General features: G+C 39.2%; 1 protein-coding gene across 8 annotated transcripts in view; it reads right to left on the bottom strand.

Annotated features, from left to right (window-relative positions):
- UNC79 (unc-79 homolog, NALCN channel complex subunit) overlaps positions 1 to 16404 on the bottom strand; it is a 261771-nt gene that overhangs the window by 105182 nt on the left and 140185 nt on the right. For all 8 annotated transcript variants that reach the window (XM_082451152.1, XM_082451149.1, XM_082451150.1 and 5 more), the window contains exons 21-24: positions 12614 to 12693; positions 12381 to 12529; positions 10064 to 10221; positions 1609 to 1790 (exon numbers count right to left, since the gene is read on the bottom strand). In XM_082451152.1, the coding sequence (XP_082307278.1) occupies positions 1609 to 1790; positions 10064 to 10221; positions 12381 to 12529; positions 12614 to 12693 (569 nt within the window). The remainder of the gene's footprint in view (positions 1 to 1608; positions 1791 to 10063; positions 10222 to 12380; positions 12530 to 12613; positions 12694 to 16404) is intronic.

A 16404-nucleotide genomic window follows, 5' to 3' on the forward strand; every position in this document is an offset into this window, starting at 1 on the left:
TGAATATCTCTTGAATTTTGACTCAGAAATCTGAGCTAAATGTATATTATTGATTTTTCTGATGCATCGAATAATAACCACTTAATTCAAATACCCTCAGACCAGTGTTTCTTTCTTTAATGTCTGTAGTTTCTATTAAGAGAAGCGTACTTCCAAAACTACATTTTAGAATACACAAGAATATGGTCTTTAAATTCCCTTTCAATGCTAAATTCCATGAGTCTAAAAGAAAGGAAAGTCATCTTGTCTTCTTGGAATGTGAGTGGAACATAGAATCTTAAGAAATCAAAGTTGGAATGGACTAAGCACCTATTTCTCCAGTATGTGAGTCTACCATTTCCCTTTTTTTAACTGAATGAAATTTTAAAACTAATTCATCCAATTATGCTATTAATTCATTCAACTCTCATCTAATGAGTGCCTCCTATGTTCCAAGCCCTGAGGAGGGGTTAGACATACAACTACCTTGTCTTATTAAGACCAACAGAGAAGGACTATCCAGAAGACAACTGGGAATTTTTACATGGGGAGGTATGGGTCCACAAGCAGCATAGCTCTATAATTTTTCAGATTCTGCATAGTTTGATCTTTCTTCTTAGTCTTTTTTACAAGAGAAGCTCTTACACTGGTTTGGGAGACCTTGTGTACACACATGCACACACACACACACACACAATTAAGAACATGGACATTATTATGTCAGACCTAAGTTTGTGCTGCCACTTACTAGCCATGTGACTCTGAAAAAGTTACTTAACCTTTCTAACCCTCAACTTCTCTATCTGTAAAATGGGAACACACAAAATGTTATTGTAAGGATTAAATGAAGTAATGCATGATGGGACACTTCTAATACACTGCCCCGGAAACACAATACCTGTTTGACAAATGTTAGTTCTTGCCATTATTATTACTTTTAATAATAACAATATAATAATAAGTCAGGTGCCAATGTGGAAAAACAGTAGATCAGGACTTTAGAGGTTTTGTCTTTGTTCTCCCATGAATTCACTCTGTGTTCTTTAAAAAGTCCCATTATCTCTCTGAGACTTGGTTTCTTCAAGTATAAAATAAAGGTGCCAAATAAGATAAATAAACAACTCTCTCCAGGTCTCATATTTCATGTCTCTTTGATTTTACTTTGTGGTATTTCATTTCATTAGTATATTTACCATCTCTTGTTTTGCTTTGGTTTATATTATAATTCATCTGATTTCTCTTTGCATCTAGACTCAGTGACAAGGGCTTTTGGCCCAGGAGCCAGCTGAATGGTATAAAATAACCAACCTAGTTTAAAAATCTGCCACACACACAAAATTATACAATAATTACATCTGTCAGAAGCGATGGCAGCATAGGGACAAAGACTGGAAAGAAAGAATCAACAAATAAAAACAAGAGATCTGTTAATACAGTGCGGTTCTGGGATGCTTTTCTCAGAAATGGTAACAGTGGAAATTAAAAAATTTTTTAAAAAATTTAAAAATTTCCACTGTTACCATCATCATCAGTATTATGTGTGTTTATGTGACAAATAACTCAATGAATTAGTAGAGTAGAGCAGAGCACCATCCGCAGAGCAGATAATGCACATCTGAGGGACGTCACCTGCAAGGCTGGCCTCTTTATGGTGTCAAGCAGGAGACCAGCCCTCGTAGCCACCGCTGGGTTGACGTCCTCCACAGCCGTCAGAAAGCAGCAGAAGGCGTGTGCCAGGGAGTACTTCAGCAGGTGGTTTTTGGTCACTGAATGAATATCCAGAAATCTGCAAATTACAGCCACTTTTTCCACTGCAATGTCAAAGGCAGAGAACAAAAAAATTGACATTTATTTAGACGGTCTGAGAAATGAGCCCACAGAGAAAAAGCTAGCTCTGGGCCCCCCTACACTGACGTTAAATACCAAAAGGAAATTCTAATGCCACCTTCTTGAGTGTTCCATTTTATCCGTGCAGCAGAGACCATTTCTACGCAGTGTAGTATTTTTCTGCCAGGCAGCCTTGATTTAGTTCTGGGTTTTCTTTTCTTTTCTTTTTAATGGTCTTTACCTTTGTTTAACTTTCAGCCACATTTCAAACTTTTCAAAATGCCTCCATGCTCATTTCTTTGTCCATTCTATAGAGGCTCTGCAGACCACACAGGGATGTGGGATGTGCCCACCAGGGCTGGCTCTAAGTCCTTAATATGTCATGAAGTGATATGACAACCAGTCTTCCTGGGGCTATAGAAGCCACATATTTCTTCCATGAACCACATGCACCATTATTCTGCACATCTGTATTAAATTATTCCAGCCACTCTTTAAACATAGCTTTATAAAAAGTTATAATAACTAGTGAAGCAATATAGTTCCATGCAAAGACATTTCAGGACTTTACTTAAGCTGTTCCAGCAGCCTAGATAGAATATTCTTTCTATTCTTTTCTGCTTATTGACACTCTACCATCCTTAAAGAGTCTGCTGCTGAAATTCTACTATTCTGTAAAGTCACTCTGACTTCCTAGAGTGGCCTTTCCATCCCACGAACTCCTGCAAAAATACTATTCATTTACCTATGGCATTTGTGTGTTCATATATAGCTATATGACATATCTTCTGTTGTCTGAATTATATTTATACCATTATCTTCTGTTGTCTTGAATTATATTTATACTGTTATAGTTTCTTAACCTCTTACATGTTTATATTTGATCTCATCAATTAAATTAGGAGCTTCTTGAGGCAAGAATCTGCTCTTATACTCTTTTTATTGCTCCCATGATAACTAGTACATACAGTATTCAATAAATTCACTGATTCACTTACTTTTAAAATACAATTTAAGCACATTATATATACATAAGAGATCATTCTAGGTACTTGGGGAAGGTGGGAGTAAATGCAAAAATGAATTGTTATGGACTGAACGTTTGTGTCCCCTCTCCAAATTGATATGTTGGAGCCTTAATTCCCAATGTGATGGCATTCGGAGGTGGGACCTTGGGAGGTAATTAGGTTTAGACGAGGTCATGAGGGTAGGCTCCCATTATGGGATTCATGTCCTTATAATAAGAGGAAGGGAGACAAGAGTTCTCTCTCTCTCTCTACCATGTAAGGATACAGAGAGAAGAGAAGCCAGGAAGAGAGCCCTCACCGAGGAACCAAATAGGCTGGAGCCTTGATCTTGGACTTCCCAGCCCTTAAAACTGTGAGAAATAAATTTCTGTTGTTTAAGCTATCCAGTCTATGTTATTCTGTTATGGCAGCCCAAGCAGACTAATATGTGAATCATTCACAGGTCTTGACTTCAAAGTCAAGTCAACTAAAAGAGATAACACAGGTACAACTGTAACGGAAATGTAATACAACAGGCTGTAACTGCCACTAATGAGGTAGAAATAAAATGCTACGAGAGATCAAAGGATAAAGAAATGACTTTCCACCAATGGAACCGAGAAAGTGGAACTCAATAGGGGCATTTGAAGGTTCATGAAATGGAGGTGGCATTTATTTTATTATTTTTTTAAACATCTTTATTGGAGTATAATTGCTTTACAATGTTGTGTTAGTTTCTGCTCTATAACAAAGTGAATCAGCTATACATATACATATATCCCAATACCTTCTCCCTCTTGCGTCTCCCTCCCACCCTCCCTATCCCACCCCTCTACATGGTCCCAAAGCACCGAGCTGATCTCCCTGTGCTATGCGGCTGCTTCCCAATAGCTATCTACTTGACATTTGGTAGTGTATATATGTCCATGCCACTCTCTCACTTTGTCCCAGCTTACCCTTCCCCCTCCCCGTGTCCTCAAGTCGATTCTCTACGTCTGTGCCTTTATTCTCGTCCTGTCCCTGGGTTCTTCAGAACCATTTTTTTTTTTTTTTTAGATTCCATATATATGTGTTAGCATACGGTATTTGTTTCTCTCTTTCTGACTTACTTCACTCTGTATGACAGACTCTAGGTCCATCCACCTCACTACAAATAACTCAGTTTCATTTCTTTATATGGCTGAGTAATATTCCATTGTATATATGTGCCACATCTTCTTTATCCATTCATCTGTCGATGGACACTTAGGTTGCTTCCATGTCCTGGCTATTGTAAATAGAGCTGCAATGAACATTGTGGTACATGACTCTTTTTGAATTATGGTTTTCTCAGGGTATATGCCCAGTAGTGGGATTGCTGGGTCATATGGTAGTTCTATTTTTAGTTTCTTAAGGAACGTCCATACTGTTCTCCATAGTGGCTGTATCAATTTACATTCCCACCAGTAGTGCAAGAGGGTTCCCTTTGCTCCACACCCTCTCCAGCATTTATCGTTTGTAGATTTTTTGATGATGGCCATTCTGACGGGTGTGAGGTGATACCTCATTGTAGTTTTGACTTGCATTTCTCTAATGATTAGTGATGTTGAGCATTCTTTCATGTGTTTGTTGGTAATCCGTATATCTTCTTTGGAGAAATGTCTGTTTAAGTCTTCTGCTCATTTTTGGTTGGGGTTGTTTTTTTTTTGACATTGAGCTGCATGAGCTGCTTGTAAATTCTGGAGATTAATCCTCTGTCAGTTGCTTCATTTGCAAATATTTTCTCCCATTCTGAGGGTTGTCTTTTTGTCTTGTTTATGGTTTCCTTTGCTGTGCAAAAGCTTTTAAGTTTCATTAGGTTCCATTTGTTTATTTTTGGTTTTTTTTGTTTTTTTTAAATTAATTAATTTATTTTATTTTATATTTGGCTGTGTTGGGTCTTCGTTTCTGTGCAAGGGCTTTCTCTAGTTGCGGCAAGCGGGGGCCACTCTTCATTGCGGTGCGCGGGCCTCTCACTATTGTGGCCTCTCTTGTTGCGGAGCACAGGCTCCAGACGCGCAGGCTCAGTAGTTGTGGCTCATGGGCCTAGCCGCTCCGCGGCATGTGGAATCTTCCCAGACCAGGGCTCGAACCCGTGTCCCCTGCACTGGCAGGCAGATTCTCAACCACTGTGCCACCAGGGAAGCCCTATTTTTGTTTTTATTTCCATTTCTCTAGGAGTTGGGTCAAAAAAGATCTTGCTGTGATTTATGTCATAGAGTGTTCTACCCTTGTTTTCCTCTAAGAGTTGTATAGTGTCTGGCCTTACATTTAGGTCTTTAATCCATTTTGAGTTTATTTTTGTGTATGGTGTTAGGGAGTGTTCTAATTTCATCCTTTTACATGTAGCTGTCCAGTTTTCCCAGCACCACTTATTGAAGAGGCTGTCTTTTCTCCATTGTATATTCTTGCCTCCTTTATCAAAAATCAGGTGACCATATGTGCGTGGGTTTATCTCTGGGCTTTCTATCCTGTTCCATTGATCTATATTTCTGTTTTTGTGCCAGTACCATACTGTATTGATTATTGAAGCTTTGTAGTATAGTCTGAAGTCTGGGAATCTGATTCCTCCAGCTCCGTTTTTCTTTCTCAGGATTGCTTTGGCTATTTGGGGTCTTCTGTGTTTCCATACAAATTGTGAAATTTTTTGTTCTAGTTCTGTGAAAAAAGCCATTGGTAGTTTGATAGGGATTGCATTGAATCTATAGATTGCTTTGGGTAGTATAGTCATTTTCACAATGTTGATTCTTCCAATCCAAGACATGGTATATCTCTCCATCTGTTTGTAACATCTTTAATTTCTTTCATCTTTCTTATAGTTTTCTGCATACAGGTCTTTTGTCTCCCTAGGTAGGTTTATTCCTGGGTATTTTATTCTTTTTGTTGCAGTGGTAAATGGGAGTGTTTCCCTAATTTGTCTTTCAGATTTTTCATCATTAGTGTATAGGAATGCAAGAGATTTCTGTGCATTAATTTTGTATCCTGCTACTTTACCAAATTCATTGATTAGCTCTAGTAGTTTTCTGGTAGCATCTTTAGGATTCTCTATGTATAGTATCATGTCATCTGCAAACAGTGACAGCTTTACTTCTTCTTTTCTGATTTGGATTCCTTCTATTTCTTTTTCTTCTCTGATTGCTGTGGCTAAAACTTCCAAAACTATGTTGAATAATAGTGGTGAGAGTGGGCAACCTTGTCTTGTTCCTGATCTTAGTGGAAATGGTTTCAGTTTTTCACCACTGAGGACGATGTTGGCTGTGGTTTTGTCATATATGGCCTTTATTATGTTGAGGAAAGTTCCCTCTATGCCTACTTTCTGGAGGGTTTTTATCATAAATGAGTGTTGAATTTTGTCAAAAGCTTTTTCTGCATCTGTTAAGATGATCATATGGTTTTTCTCCTTCAGTTTGTTAATGTGGTGTATCACATTGATTGATTTGCATATATTGAAGAATCCTTGCACTCCTGGGATAAACCCCACTTGATTATGGTGTATGATCCTTTTAATGTGCTGTTGGATTCTGTTTGCTAGTGTTTTGTTGAGGATTTTTGCACCTATGTTCATCAGGGATATTGGCCTGTAGTTTTCTTTCTTTGTGACATCTTTGTCTGGTTTTGGCATCAGGGTGATGGTGACCTCGTGGAATGAGTTTGGGAGGGTTCCTCCCTCTGCTATATTTTGGAAGAGTTTGAGAAGGATAGGTGTTAGCTCTTCTCTAAATGTTTGATAGAATTCACCTGTGAAGCCATCTGGTCCTGGGCTTTTGTTTGTTGGAAGATTTTAAATCACAGTCTCAATTTCAGTGCTTGTCATTGGTCTGTTTATATTTTCCATTTCTTTCTGGTTCAGTCTCGGAAGGTTGTGCATTTCTAAGAATTTGTCCATTTCTTCCAGGTTGTCCATCTTATTGGCATATAGTTGCTTGTAGTAATCTCTCATGATCCTTTGTATTTCTGCAGTGTCGGTTGTTACTTCTCCTTTTTCATTTCTAATTCTATTGATCTGAGTCGTCTCTCTTTTTTTCTTGATGAGTCTGGCTAATGGTTTATCACTCTTGTTTATCTTCTCAAAGAGCCAGCTTTTACTTTTATTGATCTTTGCTATCGTTTCCATCATTTCATTTTCATTTATTTCTGATCTGATTTTTATGATTTCTTTCCTTCTGCTAACTTTGGGGTGTTTTTGTTCTTCTTTCTCTAATTGCTTTAGGTGTAAGGTTAGGTTGTTTATTTGAGATGTTTCTTGTTTCTTGAGGTAGGATTATATTGTTATAAACTTCCCTCTTAGAACTGCTTTTGCTGCAACCCATAGATTTTGGGTTGTCATGTTTTCATTGTCATTTGTTTCTAGGTATTTTTTGATTTCCCCTTTGATTTCTTCAGTGATCTCTTGGTTATTAAGTAGTGTATTGTTTAGCCTCCATGTGTTTGTATTTTTTACAGATTTTTTTCCTGTAATTGATATCTAGTCTCATAGCATTGTGGTCAGAAAAGATACTTGATACAATTTCAATTTTCTTAAATTTACCAAGGCTTGATTTGTGACCCAAGATATGATCTATCCTGGAGAATGTTCCATGAGTACTTGAGAAGAAAGTGTATTCTGTTGTTTTTGGATGGAACTTCCTATAAATATCAATTAAGTCCATCTTGTTTAATGTATCATTTAAAGCTTGTGTTTCCTTATTTATTTTCATTTTGGATGATCTGTCCATTGGTGAAAATGGGGTGTTAAAGTCCTCTACTATGATTGTGTTACTGTCGATTTCCCCTTTTATGGCTGTTAGCATTTGCCTTATGTATTGAGGTGCTCCTATGTTGGGTGCATAAATATTTACAATTGTTATATCTTCTTCTTGGATGGATCCCTTGATCATTATGTAGTGTCCTTCTTTGTCTCTTGTAATAGTCTTTATTTTAAAGTCTATTTTGTCTGATATGAGAATTGCTACTCCAGCTTTCTTTTGATTTCCATTTGCATGGAATATCTTTTTCCATCCCCTCACTTTCAGTCTGTATGTGTCCCTAGGTCTGAAGTGGGTCTCTTGTAGACGGCATATATATGGATCTTGTTTTTGTATCCATTGAGCCAGTCTATGTCTTTTGGTTGGAGCATTTAATCCATTTACATTTAAGGTAATTATCAATATGTATGTTCCTATTACCATTTTCTTCATTGTTTTGGGTTTGTTATCGTAGGTCTTTTCCTTCTCTTGTGTTTCCTGCCTAGAGAAGTTCCTTTAGCATTTGTTGTAAAGCTAGTTTGGTGGTGCTGAATTCTCTTAGCTTTTGCTTGTCTGTAAAGCTTTTAATTTCTCCATCGAATATGAATGAGATCCTTGCTGGGTAGAGTAATCTTGGTTGTAGGTTTTTCCCTTTCATCACTTTAAATATGTCCTGCCACTCCCTTCTGGCTTGCAGAGTTTCTGCTGAAAGATCAGCTGTTAACCTAATGGGGATTCCCTTATATGTTATTTGTTGCTTTTCTCTTGCTGCTTTTAATATTTTTTCTTTGTATTTAATTTTTGATAGTTTGATTAATATGTGTCTTGGCGTGTTTCTCCTTGTATTTATCCTGTATGGGACTCTCTGCGCTTCCTGGACTTGATTAACTATTCCTTTCCCATATTAGGGAAGTTTTCAACTACAGTCTCCTCAAATATTTTCTCAGTCCCTTTCTTTTTCTCTTCTTCTTCTGGGACCCCTATAATTTGAATGTTGGTGCGTTTAATGCTGTCCCAGAGGTCTCTAAGACTGTCCTCAATTCTTTTCATTCTTTTGTCTTTATTCTGCTCTGCGGTAGTTATTTTCACTATTTTATCTTCCAGGTCACTTATCCGTTCTTCTGCCTCAGTTATTCTGCAATTGATTCCTTCTAGAGAGTTTTTAATTTCATTTATTGTGCTGTTCATCATTGTTTGGGAAGTGGCATTTAAATGGAACCTTGAATAGAAGAGGATTTCAGATGGAGAGCACAGAATGGCCAACACATGGATGAAGGGAAACAGGAAGCAATGGAGAAATAGCAATGGTATATGTAGAAAGAAGAGTGGGAAATGAGGCTGCAAACACTTGCAGTTAGACCATGGAAAACTCTGAATGCCAGTTTAAGGAGTCTGAACTTTATTCTCTCGGCACTGAAAACCCATTAAAATTTTTTGAGTAGAAAAGCAACATAATCGGAGCTGTGATTCAGAAGATTAATTTGGCAATAATCTAATCCTTAAATTGTAATGAAAGAGTATAGTTAAATATTTACCTGCTTTATTTGTATTCAAATGCCTATAAAATGTGGCCAATACCATGTAGACTTTTGCTAGAAAGTTTTACTCTAATTTCGTACAACATCATGTGCTATCACATAAATAAACCAGCCCCTGGGATTCATGAGGCATTAAAAGCAAGAACTCTTTGAGGTGGTCAGATATTAGGGAACTGAACTCAAAGTACAGTAGTTAACTCACCTGATGGAACTTCCATTTCTCTGCAAAATTTTTGAGACACTAAAATATACGGAACCATTCTGATAAGGTACAGGTTGGTATGCCAACCCTGCTTGCTGCCCCCTGAGAATGGGAGTACCAGCAGATTAGGGTGACAGTGAGACCAGCAGATGTAAGACTAAGAGAACACATCCGATTCCTTCCTTACCATGTTCCTCAGGGAACTTGCCATTCTAAGCACTAGGAATTATACCCATCACTGCACCAGATTTGGTCACTGATGCTCCAATGACAAGAGTACAACAGCAGAGCTTCTCAAACTTCACTGAATTACCTGGAGAACTTGTTAGAAAATATAGATCTCTGGCCTCACCTCCTGAGATTCTGATTCAGTAGGTCTAGGATGAGGCCCAAAAATCTGCATTTTTAACAAACTTTCCCAGGTACTCAAATGCAAGTAACCTATTAGGTGACTACATAATTTATTATTCAAGCCAGGACCCATTTGAGAGTAAACAAGGGTGCAATTAATAAATACACCTGCACAACAGGCATAAACTAGGACTATCCCAGACAAACCTAGACATGGTCAACCTACCTAAGGACCACTCTGAAAAATTCTATTATCAAGGGAGCTCAACTAAGTAGAGCCACCAAAGAACACTAGCAAGCAGGACAATGCCTTCTAAAAAGAAGGGAGGGAAAGGGAGGGCCAAAAAGAGATGTCATGACTGGACATCTGGTTTACCTTGTGACCCAGAAAGAATTTTTAAGCTAATACAGAGGTACCTGCTTCAAACCTCATCTTCCAGTCTTTGCTGTTGAAATTGCCATTTATGATTGTCCAAAAGATGTCAGCACCATGAGGAAGTGACAAAGCGTGAAGAAGGAGAGGAACTGCCAATGAAGATAGCTGGGAGAATTCAGATTTGACGACTCTCCACAGGCTGGGGAATCAAGAAGAAGCAAAGTGGTTACAGTTATGATAATCTTTCTAGGAAAAAAATCTTATTATCTTAGTTTGTGGGAAGTATAGTTAACAGAGGGCTGGTAGGGATGCTTTTGGTGAAATTCCATTCATTCACAAGAGTATAATCCTTGGATAAACTGTTCCTGTGCTCTTTTCCTATGTTAATTTTTTTAAAGAAATTACTTTTATGTAATAACATAGGAAAACACTACCAGTTAACAGTGCATTTTTAACATAAAAAGTAAAAATTGTATATTATAAATGCAGGTACATAAATGAACAATGACTGTTAAATAATAACTGATATTAGTTACGTTAAGATGATGGGGTGATAAGTGATTTTTTAAATTTTTCTTATAGTGAACATCTGGAGAATTGTGTTGGTTTTGTCTGCCCAGCAGCCTTTTCCTCTTATTCTATCAAAGAACAACTCTTTTTCTATTAAGAACAGCCTCTCCACCAACTGGCAGGGCTGTCAATCAAGTTCCCCCACCTTCTCTATCCTAATAATGAACACAAAACCCAGGGTGTTCAAAATACTTCAATGTCATGAAGAGTGATTAGTCCAGGGGTGGGTAGGCCTGTGACCCAAGCATGAGAGTGCTAGCATCTTTTTTCCAGGTTTTGATATGTACTCTGAAATCTCAAAAATGAAGTGTAATGTCGATCTAGGGCTGCTAGCAACCCTCTCTCTTTCCCACCTCACAGGAACAGCCTGAGGAGAAGAAGCCAACACAGAGAGAACTAGGGAGGTGATGGGGAGGGAGAAAGGGGCGGGGAAAGAGAGAGAGAAAAAAACAGAGAGAGAGAGGTATCCCTGGTAACATCTTATGAGTACTTGCCATTCTTAAAACCAGACCACTACTGGTCAAAAACATACCTTAGCAAGTTTAAGCTAAGTCCCTATCATTGTATGCCAGAATAATGCTGAATATATATTTCTAGTAATAATGTTTTCAAACATTTTATTCAATTATTTAAAGTATGCCTTTTGTTTCTTTTTGTTTTGTTTTATTTTGTTTTGTTTTCTATTTGGCTCCAGAGTTAATATCAGAATCAAAACTATGTTCGACTTTAAAAACTTATAATGCAGCACTAAGAGAAAGGAGAAGTGACACATTATCTCCGTTTTACAGAGAACATATTGAGGTACATGTCACTAGAGAGCCTTGTTTTTGAGAAGACGTACTAAAGCTACGGAATGAAAAGGAGTAACTTTCAAACACTGTGTGCTTCATCTTAATAGTAGAAATCAGACAAATATAGATCTAATCCCAACCCTGCCATTAATTAGCTGTGTAACCAAGTGTAAATTTCTTAACTTCTCTGAACTTTTGTTTCCTCCCAATGCTGGTTGTATTAAATGAAATGATACATAGTACTTAACACATAGTAGGTACTCAAAAAGCTTGAGCTACTGTTATCATTGTGTGATGAAGGATGATGATGCTTCCAGAGCACAACAGTAGGTCTTATATAAGAAGAATGTCCAAAAAATTGCCCTCATGGAGCTTGCAATTTAGTTGAAGGAGGCAAAGCATATATATATATATATATATATATATACAGCAGTAGTAGAAAACCATCTCAGTGACAAAAAATTCTGGATTTGGCCAGTAACATATAGCTCTCCCAGTTCTCTAAGGCAGTCTTGTTTGAAAAATGGAAGAGTGTCCCTTCCCCAAATCCCTACATTGTCCACCATGGCTTTTGTGTCAGGGTGGTACTTTGGGGGAAAAACCTGGGCTACAAAGCCCAAAGGCTGAGGCAGAGATCCCACGGCATCAGCAATCCAAATGGCCTGGGTACATATTTGGTAGAGATCCCTTTAACAACAAAAGTCAGCCCACCTAGAGTACTCAGTATTCTTAAGCCATCTAACAACTGAAAGGCATAAAATAATCCTTATTTTCCTTTTCTACTTCTAAAGTACCTAGCAAAGACAATTACTATTCTTCATATCGACATACTCAAAAATTAGACTACATAAAAGCAATAAAAGTAGTTCCCATAGGTAATTAGCCTGTGCTGGCTAAGAGAAATAACCCAATGAGTTGGTAAGTCTTATTCTAAAATTGATTTTCACAGATAAAAGCCTAAAATATGAACAAACAAAAAACTACCAGAAAGACATACCTTGCAATCAACATGTGATCCTGAATGTAGGCTAAAAATTGAGGATGATCTTTTCTAGCACTGTATAAACACTCTCCATGTAGACAGAGGATCTTCAGGCAATTGAGCATATTAAAAAGAATGTCTGGCTCTTCAAACTTGGCCATTTCCTATGCAAAGAACCACAGGTTTACTGAGTTATCTAAAATGGCAATGCTACTAAATATAATATACAAATATTTCAAAAAATATACCTGGAAAATGGTGTATATTAGTCTCAGCGTTACTGGAAGCTGTTGGTAGCAAAACTTTCTTTCAGTATCATTCTTTATTGCTGGGAAGAAATAATTACACAAAAGTTAGCATAACTCCTTCCCTCCACCGTTCGTGAATTGATCAAGACCATAAAACAAAGAGGAGTAAAAACAGAAATGGAATATATTAAAAAGTGTTCATGGAATGTGTTTCTTTGTTCTCCAAGGTAGCATACATCCTTTCCATGATGCAAGTGCAGGAAACCTTCTAGATTTAGGATCCTCAGCTTCCACCTTCCACTGTGTATTCAGATGTCTTTGATTCCCTGAAGCAACCCCAGCCCAGCCCTATGCTCCCGTGGGCGGCTATTTCTGCTGATACCTGGAGGGGTCTTAGGGCCTGCCGAGGTTTGCCTTCCTAATTGAAAGGAAGATAAGCAGGTATTAAAGAGAGATATGCAACTTATACTAGCACCTAAGGAGGGATTTACCCCAGGACTCAAGTGTACAATATTCACACATGCACAGGACTCCCATGTGCAAAAAGGGAGCCTTTTAAAGCAGTTGAGCATATTCAAATCAGAACTACTCATGGTTTTATCTTCTTGTGAGAAGCTCTAAAAAGACCTTTGGGGACTTCCCTGGTGACGCAGTGGTTAAGAATCCGCCTGCCGATGCAGGGGACACGGGTTTGATCCCTGGACCGGGAAGATCTCACATGCCGCGGAGCAACTGAGCCCGTGAGCCACCACTACTGAGCCCACGTGCCACAACTACTGAGGCCGCGTGCTGCAACTACTGAAGCCCGAGCACCTAGAGCCCGTGCTCCACAACAAGAGAAGCCACCGCAATGAGAAGCCCGTGCACCGCAACGAAGAGTAGCCCCCGCTCACCGCAACTAGAAAAAGCCCGCTCGCCATAACTAGAAAAAGCCCGCGCACAGCACGAAGACCCAACGCAGCCAAAAATAAATAAATAAATTTATTAAAAATAAGTAAATAAATAAATAAAAAGACCTTTGCCTCTGTAGTGGGTAGTGGTGGTATATTTTACATGAGGCATGCTAGAGAAAAGAATTTACAAGTTAACCAGATATAGAAACTAATGTAAAATGTTTTCAAATCACCATTGTAAGTTTTGGCAATTCCTAGGATCACAGACAGTGAGAGTCAAACCCTCTTGGTATATATACTTGTTTATTGGGGATCTTCCACTCCGATGTATTTTATTTTATTTTATTTTATTTTATTATTATTATTTTTTATGTTGAAATGGACCTCAGGTTATTTCTCTTTTTATTTATTTATTTATTTATTTTTGGCTGTGTTGGGTCTTCGTTTCTGTGCGAGGGCTTTCTCTACTTGCGGCAAGCGGGGGCCACTCTTCATCGCGGTGTGCGGGCCTCTCACTATCATGGCCTCTCTTGTCGCGGAGCACAGGCTCCAGATGCGCAGGCTCAGCAGTTGTGGCTCACGGGCCTAGTTGCTCCGCGGCATGTGGGATCCTCCCAGACCAGGGCTCAAACCCGTGTCCCCTGCATTAGCAGGCAGACTCTCAACCACTGTGCCACCAGGGAAGCCCCCGATGTATTTTAAATACTTGTTATCGGCACTAAACTCTATTTTGTCTAGCATGAAAAAATTTTTTTAACATTTTTAGTGGAGGACATCTCTGACTGCTATAAGGAACAGGCACCAGGCCACAAAATGCAGAAACAGGAAATACTCTAGAATAAGAGAGGGAACCGCTGGACATGTGTCAGTACAGCACCCATCTGGTCTCTGACAGAGGAGCTCAAGACCGACACCTGAAGGCCCACAGAGCAGAAGCAGGGTCAGCGTACTTAGCAGCCAGGAAGGCCGGTCCTGGAAGAAAATTCCTCTTCCCTGAGGAGACAAGCGATAACTGTGTCCTGTAAGACAGCGGAAGGTAAAAGAAGGAAAACAGACCAGAAGCTGTGACCAGAGCCTGAAGTAGTGTTTGGGGGAGATGAATAGACCAAATGTTTAAATAAGTGGAGTTTACAACAATGAAGCAAAGGAAAGAGTAATTTATAAAAACAAATTGCTTAATTTTCACCATTGTTCAGATAAAATGTTACATATAAATAAAAATGGTAGTTAATTGATTTGTGTGCTATGTCAGGCTTAAAAATATATATTTAGGGGCTTCCCTGGTGGCCCAGTGGTTGAGAATCTGCCTGCCAATGCAGGGGACACGGGTTCGAGCCCTGGTCTGGGAAGATCCCACATGCCGCGGAGCAACTAAGCCCGTGAGCCATAACTACTGAGCCTGCACGTCTGGAGCCTGTGCTCCGCAACGAGAGGCCGCGATAGTGAGAGGCCCACGCACCGCGATGAAGAGTGGCCCCCACTTACCGCAACTAGAGAAAGCCCTCGCACAGAAACAAAGACCCAACACAGCCAAAAATAAATAAATAAATAAATAAATAAAATTTAAAAACCAAACCCATAAGACCAGAAAAAAAACTTACAAAAAAAAATATATATATATTTACATCTAAAGAGTACAGGTTATTGGATCGTAAGTGAAATCGTTGCTTCCCTTAGGCATCAATGCCTGATAGAAACATGGCCCTGGGATCTAGTCTCAACCCTGCCACTAACTAGTTGTACAATATTTGGGTTTCCAATTCCCAGTCCCCCACCCCCAAATATGCCCAGAATCAGGGATGAGCAGGTGGAGGTCATTTCATTCTGTGTTGCAACTCCTCAGATGATCCTGATGCTCTATTACAGTTTTGAAATCATGTTAAGCATAAAGCATAAACCAGGAATGAATAACTTGTGCTATACGACCATGGGCAAGTTGCTTAACCCACCTTGGATGTACTTTCCTCATCTGCAAAGTGAGAAGGCTGACCTAGATCAGCAGGTTTCAAATTCTTTGCTATGAAATCCTTTGTTGAAAGAGAATCTTACTTAGAACTCCAACATAGGAAATAGCGCAAGTCAGAACACTCTAGTTGAAGCAGGGAGGGGAGCCTGGGTCTTTATCATTTGCCCACATGTTCTCACCAATTGCCACCCCAATTAAGGAAAGTCAAAAGGAAACAACACAGAGATTTACAACTCCAAGTACACACTGAATACCAATGAAGTAGGTTATCTCAGGCGTTCCCTCATCTAAGTTTCAATGGTTCTAAATAGTGTGAGGCAACCTATACATCCTCAACTATTTACACAATCACGCTGAAGCAGTTAGTTTCAACCAAGCATTTTGTACTAATGATGTAGTTACCTTGGTCTGATAAGACACCCCATGACTTGCAACGAGCCCCACAAAACAGTCACTTAATAATGTTTGCTGTTCACTGAAGAAATGAGGGAAAGCTTCTCAAACTTTGGTTCTGGGGAGTAGGCTTCCCAGGGACCAGGTATTCTAACAATTCACGATAGTGGAAGCAAGAAGATACAAATTCCGAGAGTGTCACAGTGCAGATCCAGAAACCAGGCTTTCTCAGAGGCACGTGGATTCCCATCCTAAATTCCTGAAACTCCTTCAGAGCTTGAGGAGCTGGAGATGATTCCAGGCCCGCCTGCCATTTGCTGGTCCCAATACGCCTACATAGAGCCTCTAAGCAAAGTAGAAAGAGGTCATCTCTCTTCCCAGCTCTCAGCAGAGCCAACTAGCCTTAGAGTACGACTTGTACAGCTATTCACGGTGAGCCCATCCAGGGTCACAGCCATGCCCCTGGGGCTCAGAAGCTGCACGAGCTCAACTTTGGTCACCTCTATCCAAAAACACTGTGCTTTGGCCAAATGCCCTGA

The sequence above is a fragment of the Balaenoptera physalus genome (assembly GCF_965194825.1).
Source record: "Balaenoptera physalus genome assembly, chromosome: 2".
Classification (NCBI taxonomy): Eukaryota; Metazoa; Chordata; class Mammalia; order Artiodactyla; family Balaenopteridae; genus Balaenoptera; species Balaenoptera physalus.